This window comes from Paralichthys olivaceus, chromosome 17, assembly GCF_024713975.1.
Source record: "Paralichthys olivaceus isolate ysfri-2021 chromosome 17, ASM2471397v2, whole genome shotgun sequence".
NCBI lineage: Eukaryota > Metazoa > Chordata > Actinopteri > Pleuronectiformes > Paralichthyidae > Paralichthys > Paralichthys olivaceus.
In genome coordinates, this window is record NC_091109.1 from 12050392 (window position 1) to 12063446 (window position 13055).

The 13055-nt window shown below is 43.1% G+C and overlaps 1 protein-coding gene across 1 annotated transcript; it reads right to left on the reverse strand.

Moving 5' to 3' along the window:
- Positions 1 to 1415: 1415 nt before the first annotated feature.
- Positions 1416 to 12424, reverse strand: mtpap (mitochondrial poly(A) polymerase). Its single transcript, XM_020087854.2, has 9 exons — positions 12218 to 12424; positions 11311 to 11477; positions 10986 to 11219; positions 10593 to 10811; positions 8931 to 9142; positions 7637 to 7863; positions 5967 to 6059; positions 5777 to 5850; positions 1416 to 2652 (listed from the first exon to the last, which is right to left on the reverse strand). Exons 1-9 carry the CDS (start codon positions 12366 to 12368, stop codon positions 2323 to 2325), a joined length of 1707 nt encoding a protein of 568 aa, XP_019943413.2. The 5' UTR covers positions 12369 to 12424; the 3' UTR covers positions 1416 to 2322.
- Positions 12425 to 13055: the final 631 nt, after the last annotated feature.

Below are 13055 nucleotides of genomic sequence, written 5' to 3' on the forward strand. Positions count from 1 at the left end.
CCTTGACACTGACTTGTAGCAACCTTCTGGGAAGTGGCCGTGGTTTCTATCTATCCTCGTAATTGCCCCATAAACTGCCCATAAAGTTAAAAAACGGTGCAGCACATTCGAAACCTCCGCAAATACAAATCAGACGATGCAAAGCGCTGACATCGAGCTCCTTCAAATGAACCCTGCGACACCCAGCAGTCCCGTTTCATCACATTCCCCACGAGGCGTTGATTTCCCCCACCCACCCCAACCAGAGCTTCTCTAACCACATTTCATAACCACTTTGTCACTCCACCAGGGCAGGAACCATCAGTCAGAGTCACTCATGGAAACAAACAAACTGTGCAAACTTCACAGAGCGCTGCCACTCGGAGAGGAGAGAGGGGAAAAGATGCCAGAGATAGAGGCGCGGTCCCATGGGCCGATGGATTTGAAAGAGAAACCCAAGCGAGAGATGTGGAGGAAGGGACAGTGAGTGAAGTTCAAAGCCAGAGGGGGGGGGGGGGAGTATGGGTGAGGCGGTGATGGGCTCTCACTCCTTTCCTCCCATAGGTGCCGCGGCCCCGTGGCAAAGGGCGGACTGTTGTTCGGACGCGGAGGGGGAGGCAGTTAAAAGTCCATTCTCTCTTCCTCCCCCGACCTCCCATAGCAATAAGCAGAAAAACAGCTGTGGGCCGCACACTCCTTTCTCCTCAAACACCGTCCCATGGGCCCGAAGCACACATACAAGAACACACTCAGACACACTCAGGAGATATGAACCTGCAGAAGCATTGTCAACACATGCACCCTTAGGTCTTTCCTCTTCCCTCCATCTCACACATATATATATATATTTACTCCCATTGCATAACTTTGAAAAAATAAGGGATATGAATGACTGTTCTGTGGACTCTTCACCCACCCCCCCCCATCGGCACTGAAGTGAGTAGAAAATGAGTGAATTTTCATTTTTCGGTGAACTATCCCTTTAACTTCGGCCTGGACCACATCGCATTGAGGGATGCGATTAGTGAACACAAGCATTGTTTCTCCGGAAGCTGAATTTAAAGGGCTTCACTCTGTCTAGAAGAAGTTCAATTAGTGTGTCTCTTTTCACATATTTAACATGACACATCAGCCAGTGGGTTTTCAGAGAGGTCGATCCATTCTGCAGACCTCACCACAAAGCTGGCCGACAGCGGGACCAGTGATCGAGGCGACCGTGGTCGAGGGGGTGTCTGCTCTGATTTAAATATAACATACACAAGCACTATTCTGTCACTGTTTTGGATCATTTGCTGCTAAAAACCAAAATCCAGATGTGACATTTGAGAGGTTTTTTAACATTCTTTGTTCCTTCTTTAATCATCATCATTTATTTTATAGGAATAAAACATAGAGCAGCCGAAGCAAGAAAACTATGACAAGTTGGAAATACAAAGTGAATAGATCAGGGTTTTAATCATTAAATAGATAATTAGTGGTTCATTGAATAGTTGTAATTGAGTGTGAAAACAAGTCTAAAACTGGAATCTTGTTTAATATTACCTCCATTCACCTCATTTTACTCCTCTATTTATCCATCAGCAGCTCGTTTTATTCAACTCTTTCTTCTCCTCTTGTTTTGGTCGGAACTCAGCTGTAATCCTTCATTTTTATGAGATGACTGAGGCCAGCAGACTTACATGAAAACCCTGGAAGCTAAATATGTCGAGTACCAGCATTTTTCAGCAAATTGCCTGAAAGACGACAGATGACAGAACCACACCAGCCGGTGTTCCCGCATGTTTATGATCTTTCCATTTAATGAATTGAAATGTTTTAATTAATTTAACTGATGTTTTGAGTTATCTTTTTCTTTTTGATTCTTTTATCATACTTAAGCTGTTTTCTTTTAGTTTTGAAGCCCAATTATAACCATACACAATGTTTTCAGTTTGCCATAAAAGTCTCATGATTTACTTCTATATATTAACATCAACAAAACAGAACACAGAACATAGTGATGTGATTGAAAATCATCCTGTTAAACACTCTCTAAACGAACATGAGGCTCTACAGTCTCCTGCATCAGCATCAGGTTGGACTTGCATCATTTTCCACAGTATTGTCTTTGATTACAACAGAGGAGGTTAAGTCCAAAGTAGAATACAGTAACCACTCCCTTATTTGAGGTCCCACACATTTCACCAGCCTCAATAACACCCTCCAGTGTTCACGCTGGGAACTACAGTCCAGCAGATGTAAGCACTGCAGAGGATGCTCCTGCTGACATCAGAGAGAAAAAACGGGGGCACTGGATGAGAAGATGGAGCTTGTTTCTCAGATTCTCATGGAGTCCTCGCTCATCTACTGCTGATTTTTATTCTTTAAGGATTCTAACAAGCTCTTAATCCTCTCACTGGCAGCCTCTCGTCTCTTTTTCTTGCGACTTTTGACCCCCGCGACCTGTAAAGGCATGAGGAGTTGAACCAGTCCCCAAGGTGCGGGAGTGTTCCCCCCGCTGTGACGTCTGGGCGTGTTGTTTTCACTCTGCTGGAGAATCCAGGAGCTCTCCTGACACAAAGCCACGAAGCGGTCTAGTTGGGAGGAGTTGACGTTCTTGCTGACGTTCAGGGAGGTTTCGAACGGGTTCTGGATGTGCAGCGGCGTCACCTCTGGCTTGTTCTGCTCTTTGCCCTGGGGAGGGGGGAAAGAAACAATGCTGGGAGATGGTAGCACATTTGTGAGCAGCAGCAGCAGACATGAGCGCAGGCCTGTATACTGCATGTTATGGTCCATCTATCTAGTTGGTCATGGTTTGAGCTCTTCGCTGCTGTATCTGGGGCATCCTCTCCTCTCTGGCTGGCAGAGGGACCAACACAGACATGGTTCTGGAAAATGTTTGGGCTAGAGTCATGAAAAAGGAGAAGAACTTGAGAGGGGCAACGGAAAAATGAGCTTGGCCGATATGAAAACCTGCTCTACACGCTGAAAATGTTAGCGGCTGAAGCAGATACGGTGCGCGCTTGTGTCGAGCAGTTGCGGCCGTCAAATGAACCATCAATATGTGGGTCAGAGAAAAGTCAAGAACCTCCCATGGTACTTTGCATTGTGCCGTATCCCTGCCTAGAGTCTGACAGTAATGGAGCTGAAGAGATAAAGCCACAGAGTTGGGGGTGGGGTCAGGAGGGACAGAGGATGGCAACATAAAGCCATCAGTCACAGGAGTGGAGCGAACCGGAGAATTGTGGCACCGTAAAGCAGATTTATGGCTGTTGCTCCGCTGGTGAAAGCCTATAGGCATTGGTCACGGCCACTGTCTACCCGCACGCATCCTCCGCTGTGTCAAACTTGATATTAGTCTCATATATTAGGCTGCAGGGTCTCCCTTTCCCACCCACATCAATTCATTAAAGTACAGGTACTAGCAATGTCCCTGCAACTCATCTACTGCGCCACCAAAGCATAAAAAAAACACTTTATCAAGTAAATTACTTCGGGGAAAAGGAATAGGTGATAAGAGGCATATTATTCAACGATACAAATTTGAAAAGATGGGTTAATTAACTATCCCATATGGGTGTAGAAGAGAAATTCGGCCTGGATACACCCCCTGATACAAACTTTGAGATGCGACAAGACTTGGAAACAGATTTCTGGCCCATTACTTTGACTTTGCCTCAGCATTTTATTTAGAAAACTCATAGTTGAACCCTGGATGCTCTCTCACTGCCTGCAAGAAGCATTACACAGACACAGACAGGCAACATCAGAATAAATACGGGTTTAAACAGAACAAACACATATGCGATTGTTTACACTAAGCATGATAGAGCTTTTAATTGGGATCTTATCTCATGGGCCCCGGGCCAGCTGTCTTCCGAGTGCGGGGAAGACACAACCCACCCAAACACACGCCTTCATTACCAGAAGATTTCACTGTCAAAGCTCGGCTCTGACACTGGGAGGGAAAGTGGATGAACAGGCTTTTGTTTAGTACTGAAGTTCTCTACGAGTGTCTTCTCTGGGTTTTCAGTGATGCAGTGGTTACAATATGAAATGACATTTATTAAATATATAAGTACAAAGATGGCACAAGTGTAGGATGGACTATTTTATGAGCAGAAGCTGGCAGATAATGTATTGATGCGGTGGCTGATACAGATATCAGTGAGATTAACAAAAATATGATCCTGTCTTTGTTTAAAACAAATATACAAAAGATTCTCAAACAAATCTCTTAATTGTTTTAGTTTAAAGAATTGTGACCAGGTGATTTAGTGAGTGGAACCTTCACAACATTAAATAACCTCAGTGTCTACAAATCTCTGTTGGCACCTATTCTGAATTATTTCAATCACACCATTATCATTTCTGCACTGACATTTATTTTTGCTTCTGGCTCGAAATACAGTGGAATGGGCCCAAAAAGCCCTTTCCCATAATTACCAATGTATAATGCAAAACATACACATTTGCAATGAGATAATATAAACAGCTTAATATATGAGCCCAGTAAATGTTTCTATCTAGTTTAAATCGTGAGGATGAAATAGCCACAACAGCAGCTGGCGTCCTATCGCAAAGCAGAGATTTCAAACATGGCATATGCAACAGAACAGGTTGTTAAAGTGACTCTAATGGCTTTATGCAGATGTGACTCAATGAAAGAGACAAGTGAGGCAATATTGTGTGAAGGACGAAGGCTGTTTTCTGTCCTCATCAGTGATGCCACTGGTCTCACATTAAAAATGTTCTTTATATAAAAACTGAGCTCTAGTTTTGACTTTCCTCTTTGCCAGGTTCTCTCCTCTGTGTACATGGGCAGTTGGTGTAGTTTTTTGTAGGTTTGAATTTAAAAGAGCGAAGGATCAGAATTGTACAATGACTTACACTTCCCTATAAGATGAGTGACGTGGCCGAGTAGAAAAATAACCCTGGAAAAGCCACGGTGTCTCTCAGACGACAGGCTGAGACAGCACAGTAGCGATCCGTAGTCTTTTCCACAGCCGAGTTCGCTGAGATAAATTCTGACCAGGGTGTTTGAAGATGAGCCGTTCTCATTTCCACGTTGGTTTTGTCTGCAGTTTTCTTACACCATGCTAATATCTGTATGCCTGAGAAACTGCAGGAGACGCTACAAACTATGCATGGCACCATTTCTTGAGGAAATAAAACTATTACTCATTTCAAAGCCAGACAGTGTAGTGTTAAATGAATGTTAACATAATTAAGACCTACCTAAACATTTTTAAGACCTATTTTGTAATATTTTAACCTACTTAGACTTTTTAAGGCCTAAAATTGTAAAATATTAAATTTAAGGAAGACCCTGTGGCAACCCTGCTGATTGTCTTATGTGCACAAACAGGAAGTAACATGATTTTAAGTTGTCTTGTTTATCTTGAGCTTTGGAGAATGTTTTTTAATTCATTTGTGGAATGGGATAAAAACATTAGAAAATATGGGCAGGGGGTGTTGGTCAGGTTGTATTCTTTACCTTTTTCTTCCTGCAGCATGAGGAACAGTTTTGATGTGCTGAATACTCTGCCACAACTTAGAATTAGCTCCCAGTGTTTCCTGTAGTTTAGAACTGCTATTGTGCATAATCAATTGTTAATAAGTGACACATTTACTACAGTACTGTTACAAACATTTAACCCAGGTTTGTTTAATTGTGTTTCTCTGTGTTAGTTTAACCTTGGGCCCCTGTAGCCTATTCACATTGATTGATATGTCTGGTTTTAATCTAATCCGATTATTCAATTAAAACTTGAGTCGTGTTGGTTACATGTGAGTATGTGAAAATGAACAATCATACCTTCCTGATATTTATGGACATCTTGCTGAATGCAAAGGTGGCGTAGAAGTCAAAGAATTCACAAAGGAGCTGCTCTGAAACCAAAAAAGTGAAAAGTCATGTTAGCATGAGGGGCTGCGAACAGAAACGTTGTTATCCATTAAACTGAGTTGTGGTACCCACAGCCGTGGTTCCACGCTCCCATGCTCACCTAGTGTTGCCGTGTTGCTGTGGAGCGGGATCTTGCTGAAGTCGCTGACGAACGTGCAGTCGTTACCTTCAATCATGCTCTTGTCCGCGGGACCTTGTGGGGAGAGAGCGGGCACACGAGTTAAATGGCTACATTTTACACGCCTGTGGCCATAAATAAGACACTGAGGGATGGTGGTGTGGAGCGGACACGTAGACACAGAGGGAGAGAGAGCGAGGTGCATGTACGCGTGTGTCAACAAAAAGCAGAGAACATGGATCATGTACTTGTTTGGCTGCTTTATGTCTCCAGCAGTGCCCTTGTTACCGATCTCCTTCACCACAATAAGGCCAGTGTGTGTGTGTGTGTGTGTGTGTGTGTGTGTGTGTGTGTGTGTGTGTGTGTGTGTGTGTGTGTGTGTGTGTGTGTGTGTGTGTGTGTGTGTGCGTGTGTGTGCGTGTGTGTGTGCGTGTGCGTGCACTACAGCACTAAATAGCTGCCTGTGCGTTTACATGCGTGTGTGTCCGGAGGAGGCGGGGTCATCCACCTTCCCAGGGTGATGGGTCTTTTATTGTCCAGTAAGCACTCTCTGTGATAGAGTCTGCGCTAAACGGGGAGCCGAGGAGGGGGAGGTGATTGGGGGAGGAGGTGGAGGGTAGATTGCTTTTGGAAGGCAATTATCAGGCGGCCAAGGTGACGGAGAGAAGGAGAGAGTGATGGAGGAGCTGCAGTGGACTCGCAGACGCACTGTGTGTGTTGGTTGTTACATCATCACAGGACGCTGGGCTCCCTGTTCATTACGGATGTAAACATGCTAATGCTAATACAGTCCCTTTAATCACTAACGGGGTCAAAATAATCAAAAAACTTAAGTGGGATTCCAGGAAGAGGTAAATAAGATTACTGCAGTGGCTCTGCGGCTACAGATGAAGGACATGTTTCTTACTTTATGCTGCATAGTCACAACTGTAGTTGACATGCTGCTGTTGTATTCTCTAAGTCACTGCGAGGTTAAAGAAGCATCGAATAACTCTAGTAGGAAAGCTCCAAATTGTTTAATTCTTTCCATACTTTAATCTTTGCTTTTGTAAATTATTGCATTTCTTTGGATCTAAAAACCAGGAAAGATCTCCCTTTTGTGTTAAACCTCTCACAACTGAAAACCAAATACTGAGAACTTCCTTTCTTGATATCCTTAGCTGCCTTAAGACAGGCACTAAACCCATGATAATCTGCGGACACACTCCGGAGTGTCTGTATGTGAGAACGCAAATGTCTGAGTGAGAGGCTCCAGAATGTGTCCACAGTTTCTCCTGCCAGCCCCCTCGTAATAACTGAAGGTGCCCATGAGAGAACACAGCAGGAGATCCTCTGGAGGATTCAGTGCAAGCGAGCGGGCATGTTTAATTAAGTTCCTAAATTCATGGATCTCGATGAAAAAAGAATGTTCAGGGGACAGATATTTTAGTGAGTGTATTTATTGAGTGTGTGCAATGTGCTGCAGATTCACATACAAATCTGCATCTAGGGAATTTAAATCTGGTTTCACTGTCGGACCTTGCAGCGGTATGCTTTCTACTGAGTGCCCTTCTAGTTTAGTTGACTGATGATGGAGGAGTCGAACACATTTCATCAGTTCAGTGCCTGAAAAACAAGATCTCTCCTGAGTGACAAGTGGAGCTGGGCAGTACCTGCAAGCTCTCTGAGTTGGTCAAGCGTGGGGATGATGGGAGGGCTCCTCCTCTGCAGGAAGAACAACACCATGACGGTGAGGGAGAAGTTGGTGATCCAGGCGCCAGGGATGCTGCTGGTGAGGCCATGAGTTCGGGCCCAGCAGCGGATGGTGAATACGAGGCAGCGCACCCGCGGGTCCAGCTCTCCGTATAGGTAGAGCAGCTCCGTGCTTTTCATCGCCACCCTGTGGAGAACACGCATGATTACTGCTTTACATACTCATTTTCTCACACGCACAGTAACATATGAGCAATTATATAACTCAGACAAATAATTAGCATTACAGTGCACTTAATAAAGTAACCAATTGGACTTAAATGAGTAGACATCTATTCAGTCAACAGCCAGAGCTTGAGGAAAGCACTAACCAATACTTACTGTTGGACAAGCTGCCACTAAATCTGTCTTTTCTTCAAATTAAGAAGTGCTTAACATCAACAAAAAATAGAAATTAAAAGAACAGAAACAAGAGAGATATAATTGATTCTTATTACAGGAGAATAAAACACGAAAACATTCATGTTCAAATAAATATGAAAATATATCATTTAAAGAAGTTAAATGTTATTTCATGTATCAATTGGAGGCACAGTCTGAACTGACTCAATGAGAGAGCTTAAAGATAAAATGCACATCCGTGTTACAGAAGAGAGACTTTGAGATGCAGAACTCTCAAAATATCAAGGGTCAGTGAAACTAAAGTCACAGAAAAACCACCACTAGAGAGCAGCGTTCAGTTTGTCATCGACTGACCCCGTCATAGCTGCTGCTAGTTTCCTTCCTCTCTTTCTCTCTCTCGCACACACAAACCACAGACAGGAAAGTGCTGCGATACAAAGAAACTGCAGTGGTTTTCTGTACGTTAGTAGGTGTGTGCGTGTTTGTGCTGCCCTCAGCAGAGGCTACGATTTCATTATGTTTGGAAGGGAAGAAGTGAAACGCAAACAAGCCCCCCTTCCTGTTCAGTTTCGCTGCAGTGAGCCGGCAGCCATCGCAGCACTTCCTGCCAGAGTTTGGTTTCTGTTCAGGTCTTTTGCAACACCACATTGGCCAAAACAACATTCAGGACAAATTAAAAGTAATTTCTGTGAAGCAAGAGACCCTTGACCGACCCTTGACATTTCGACTGGTGACTGTTCCGCTGCATGAAACTGAGCCGTTGGTTACTAAAACCTTGAAACAAATCTTTCATTCTGTGTCAATGTGGTCATTAGGCCATTCAGGCGTAATGTGTGTGTTCAGGGGGAATACCTGTTGTTGGCTGTAAGGTCGCACTGGAAGCCAGAGGGCTGGTGGGCGAAACGGACCAGGGGGCACCTGGCGTTGAGAATCTTCTGCACCCCGACACATCCGGGCCCAAACCGGTCCACACACTCCCCGATGACGGAGAGGATGCTCTGGGTGACAGCTCGCTCCGAGTTGGCCCTCTTCATCTGATACTCCAGGGAAAGACCGGATTTTGGCTAAAAAAGAAATTTGAGATATTTAATGATGCTTAATCACTCCCCTGTTATCTTGCACACTATATTTCACATCAATGCAAAAATAAATAACTTCAATATATAATTGTTGATAAATGATAGATGTCTTAATTATGTTTATAGCTATTGATATTGTTAGTCATTATTATCGAGGCGCTGGCCTGACCATCAGGAGCAATGTGTTGATTCTGTGTCTTACTGAGTGCCTGAGACTGACAATGAGTAAATGATTAACTGAATCTGCTCTACATGACAAGATAAAACACTCACAGATGGAAATACAAAGAGTCAGATGCAATATGATGAAGCCCTGACAATCACCTTCATGATCTTCAGACTAGTATTGTGGTAATTATTCACTTCCACTCCTCTCTGCAGCAGTGATCATTAGTGCACAAATGTTTAATATGTGGTTCATTCATTACATATTATGCAGCAGCTTCACCTCACACCTACATTATTCTGTCAACAACCATTTATTGAACCTACATACAAATATATGAAGTACACATCGTATCTGTACTCACTGTTTACAAATGCTGCTGGAGATAATGTAGAAAAGTTCAAGTTTATTCAACATGTCGACTCAGTTTCTGCATTGCCCTTTAACAGGTTCTGCTTCTACATCAACCACTAGGTTCCAACTGATTCTGAACTCTGCTGAGAAGGAAAAAAAACCAGACATCACACAGGTTCTGGCCTCATTACACTGGCTCCCCGCTGCTTGTGGAATTGATCTAAGGCCTGTTTATTGGTTTATGAAACTTAAAACGTCTCAGACCTGGCATATACCCAGCAGCTCTTTTCAACACTGTTTATTAAAATACAGGAGACAGAGCTTTTTATTTGTGTGCATATAAACTGTGGAACAGCCAACCAGCACACATCAGATAAAATTAACCTTTCATTTATGTATTTGTATTATAATTGATCTAGATGCTGGATTTATTCCTGTATTTTGTTAGTGTATTAATCCTTTGTTTTAATGTGAAGTACTTTGAATTACTTCTACCATATGAATTGTGCTTTATAAATGAATTTTTTTATATCAAGAGTACCATGCACCTGTTCCTTCTTCACAAGACATTATCGAGATAAATAACTCTCTTCTCAATGTTTCCCAATAACTATTTAGACTGTGCAAGTTCTCTCTCACACAAGAACTTGTCTTCCACTCTTTCATTTGTATGCATGTCTCTCAGAATCTGTTGCGTTTGAGAGTGAAGGTCATGTGCGTGCATTTGCATCCCCACAACTGCTATCGATTCCATGAATTCTGTGGGAAATGCTCCTTTTATTATTTCACCTTAATTACAAGTAGGAGACAAAATCATGAAGCAGGAGCACAACTCAAGTTCTTTATGTTTTCAAATCATTTTGCTCTGCTGAAATAATATTTTAACCAATTCCACTCCCCAAACACCATTATTACCAAGTTCCTTCCACTGATGCCGTCCAGGTCCAGAAACATGTCCAGGTCACAGCCCAGCTTCCCGAAGCCGTTCACCGACGAGCCAAATGGTTTGATGGTGCATTCTGGGAAATAAGCAGCAGTGATGTCTTTCAGCAGAGAGCAGACAAGGAAACGCAGCCTGCTGTTCTCCTCTGTTAGTTGATAGGATTCTGTCAGGTGGGTTATCTGATGGTCTATCTGAGGGGTAATAAGCAGAAAGCCCAGAGTTCACATCATCCTTGAGGTATTTTCTTATATTTTATACATTAATGGATCTATTTAAATGGAATAACACATATATTTTATTAAATCCAAGTTCCTGGACTATTCCTTTAACCTAAAGTGTAAGTCTGGGTATGATACTGCACTTACACTCTCCTCTCTGGACAGTCTCTGGATGAGCTCATTGATGGGAGGGGTGGTTTGTGGATTCCTCTGTTGTTCTGGCTGCTGGTTTGATGAGCCCACAGAGCCGAGGTTCCTCAGTGACAACAGTCTCGATTTGAAAGGCACCAGGGACTCATGGCTGTCGATGGGGATGGTGGCACCTTCAAGTAACGAGGCAACACTTTCCTGGCTGGAAAACTCCACTACAGCATACATGCCCTGCAGAAAAACATGCAATGGTAGTGAATGACAAGAATCCCAGTATAGCTGTAAAAACGTTTGGTGTGTGTGTGTTTGGTTTGTCACTTACGTAGCTTTCGTAGAAGAAGTGTTTCTTGATGTCGCCATGTGTGGATAAATGCTTGAGGAACTTCTTCTCGTTGGTTTTGGAGGGGCAGCTGATGAGAACAGATCTCTCTGCTTGTTCTTGTCTCTCCGCCTGGACGACATAGAGCGACTTGGGGCCATCCTTCTCATCTAATAACAAGGGGCAAAATATTCAACACCTACAGAACTAACTTCTCTTGTCTCTTTGAGGGAAACTTTTATTTACTGGGTCATTCGCTGTCGAATCATCATACTAAATTAAGCAGACCCAACATTTTGGTTTTTTGGTTTTCTTGCTGTAAAATCAGTGGCTCACAGCATCCCAATAGATAGAAGTATTTTTAACTTTAATTTCTTTGGGATGCAAAACAAAAGTGTGATGATTCGACAAGGAATGAGGCTACTCTACTTGTTCTCCTCCCTGTGTGGTCAGTACATGAATAATAAACAGCAACAAGGCTTTAACATACTTTCGACATGAATCCAGCTTTTACAGAGTGTGGCCCCATCATCAGTCTAACAGTCGCACTACACACACCAGAGTTCCACGTGTGACATCGATCAGTCTCATGAACTTCTACAAGCAACTCTTCAAATCGGCAGGTGTGTCATCCACACAACATCCTGTACTTCAGTCAAATCTTAATGACAGAAACTCTGGAGATTTAACACGAGTGAGACTCCCTGGTGGGAAAACACAGCACCGAAGTTTACCGAGACCTTCACGATTCCTTAAGTGTTTCATTGGCTGTCAACCAGGTTGCACATTTTGAACGACATACACTGTAACTCAGAAAATACAGATTCCTGGACGAGGTTTGGAATGAAAGTCACTTCACGGGAGGAATGTGTGGGGAGCGTCCCCGAGGACAATAGCTTCGTGTACTGACCACTGTCGTCTCTTCGGGTCGAGTCCGCCTGCGCAGCCACAACATTGGTTCCGATACTTCTGTGGAGACACGTGTCGAGTCTCTGTAGACACTTCCCGAGGCTGCCCCGTCCCCCCATATGTAACCTGCACACCGCATAGGAGGACGCCATTACTGTTAGGAAGAACCTCCGAGGCGCATGCGCGAAGTTCCGGCTACGGCGGCTGAGAGGTGCCAGTTTGGACCGAAGTCACACAGAAATAGTTAAGACATCAATATTGTGTATGCAGATTCTGCTTTCACACTAATGATTAATACATTCACGTGGATGTAAACCTTTTTTCAAATGACCTCAGCATGTGTCTGTTTATCTTCAACACATCTTATATTTACCGTGGTACTGACGTATAATATAACACAAAACGCAAAACAACAAATTACAAAAACACAGCAACAAATTACAGGAGACAAAAGTCCAATCACAAAACAATGATCGCATTACTACATGCAACGACAAATCAACAAGACAAATACAGATAGGAAAACTACAGGAAATCATGAAACACATGCAAAACACGAGAAATCACCCATCACAACTCATTACTGATTGAAAGGACTCCCCTTGTTCTGTGATTTATTCTTTCTTTCTTGCAATTCTGTTTTCTTCTTTGCTGTCATGTTTTGCCATTGTGATCTCTTATTTGTCTTTTCTGATTTCTTGTTTTGTTGATGTGGATTCTTTGTTGTTGTGATCTCTTTTTTGTCATTGTGTTTATTGATTTCTTAGATTTTTCTGATTTGCACTTCAGGGCTTCCATAAAAATATGTCATGTTACTCATTTAAAAAAGTGCTACGTGT

Bases quoted from the DNA above. Each gene is read 5' to 3' on its own strand.
- mtpap (XM_020087854.2), bottom strand. From the start codon at position 12,368: ATGGCGTCCTCCTATGCGGTGTGCAGGTTACATATGGGGGGACGGGGC. The intron at 11,478-12,217 runs GTCAGTACACGA...CCTTGTTATTAG, and splicing joins GACCCGAAGAGACGACAGTG to ATGAGAAGGATGGCCCCAAG. The intron at 2,653-5,776 runs GTATGATTGTTC...CCCCCTCCCCAG, and splicing joins TGTCCATAAATATCAGGAAG to GGCAAAGAGCAGAACAAGCC.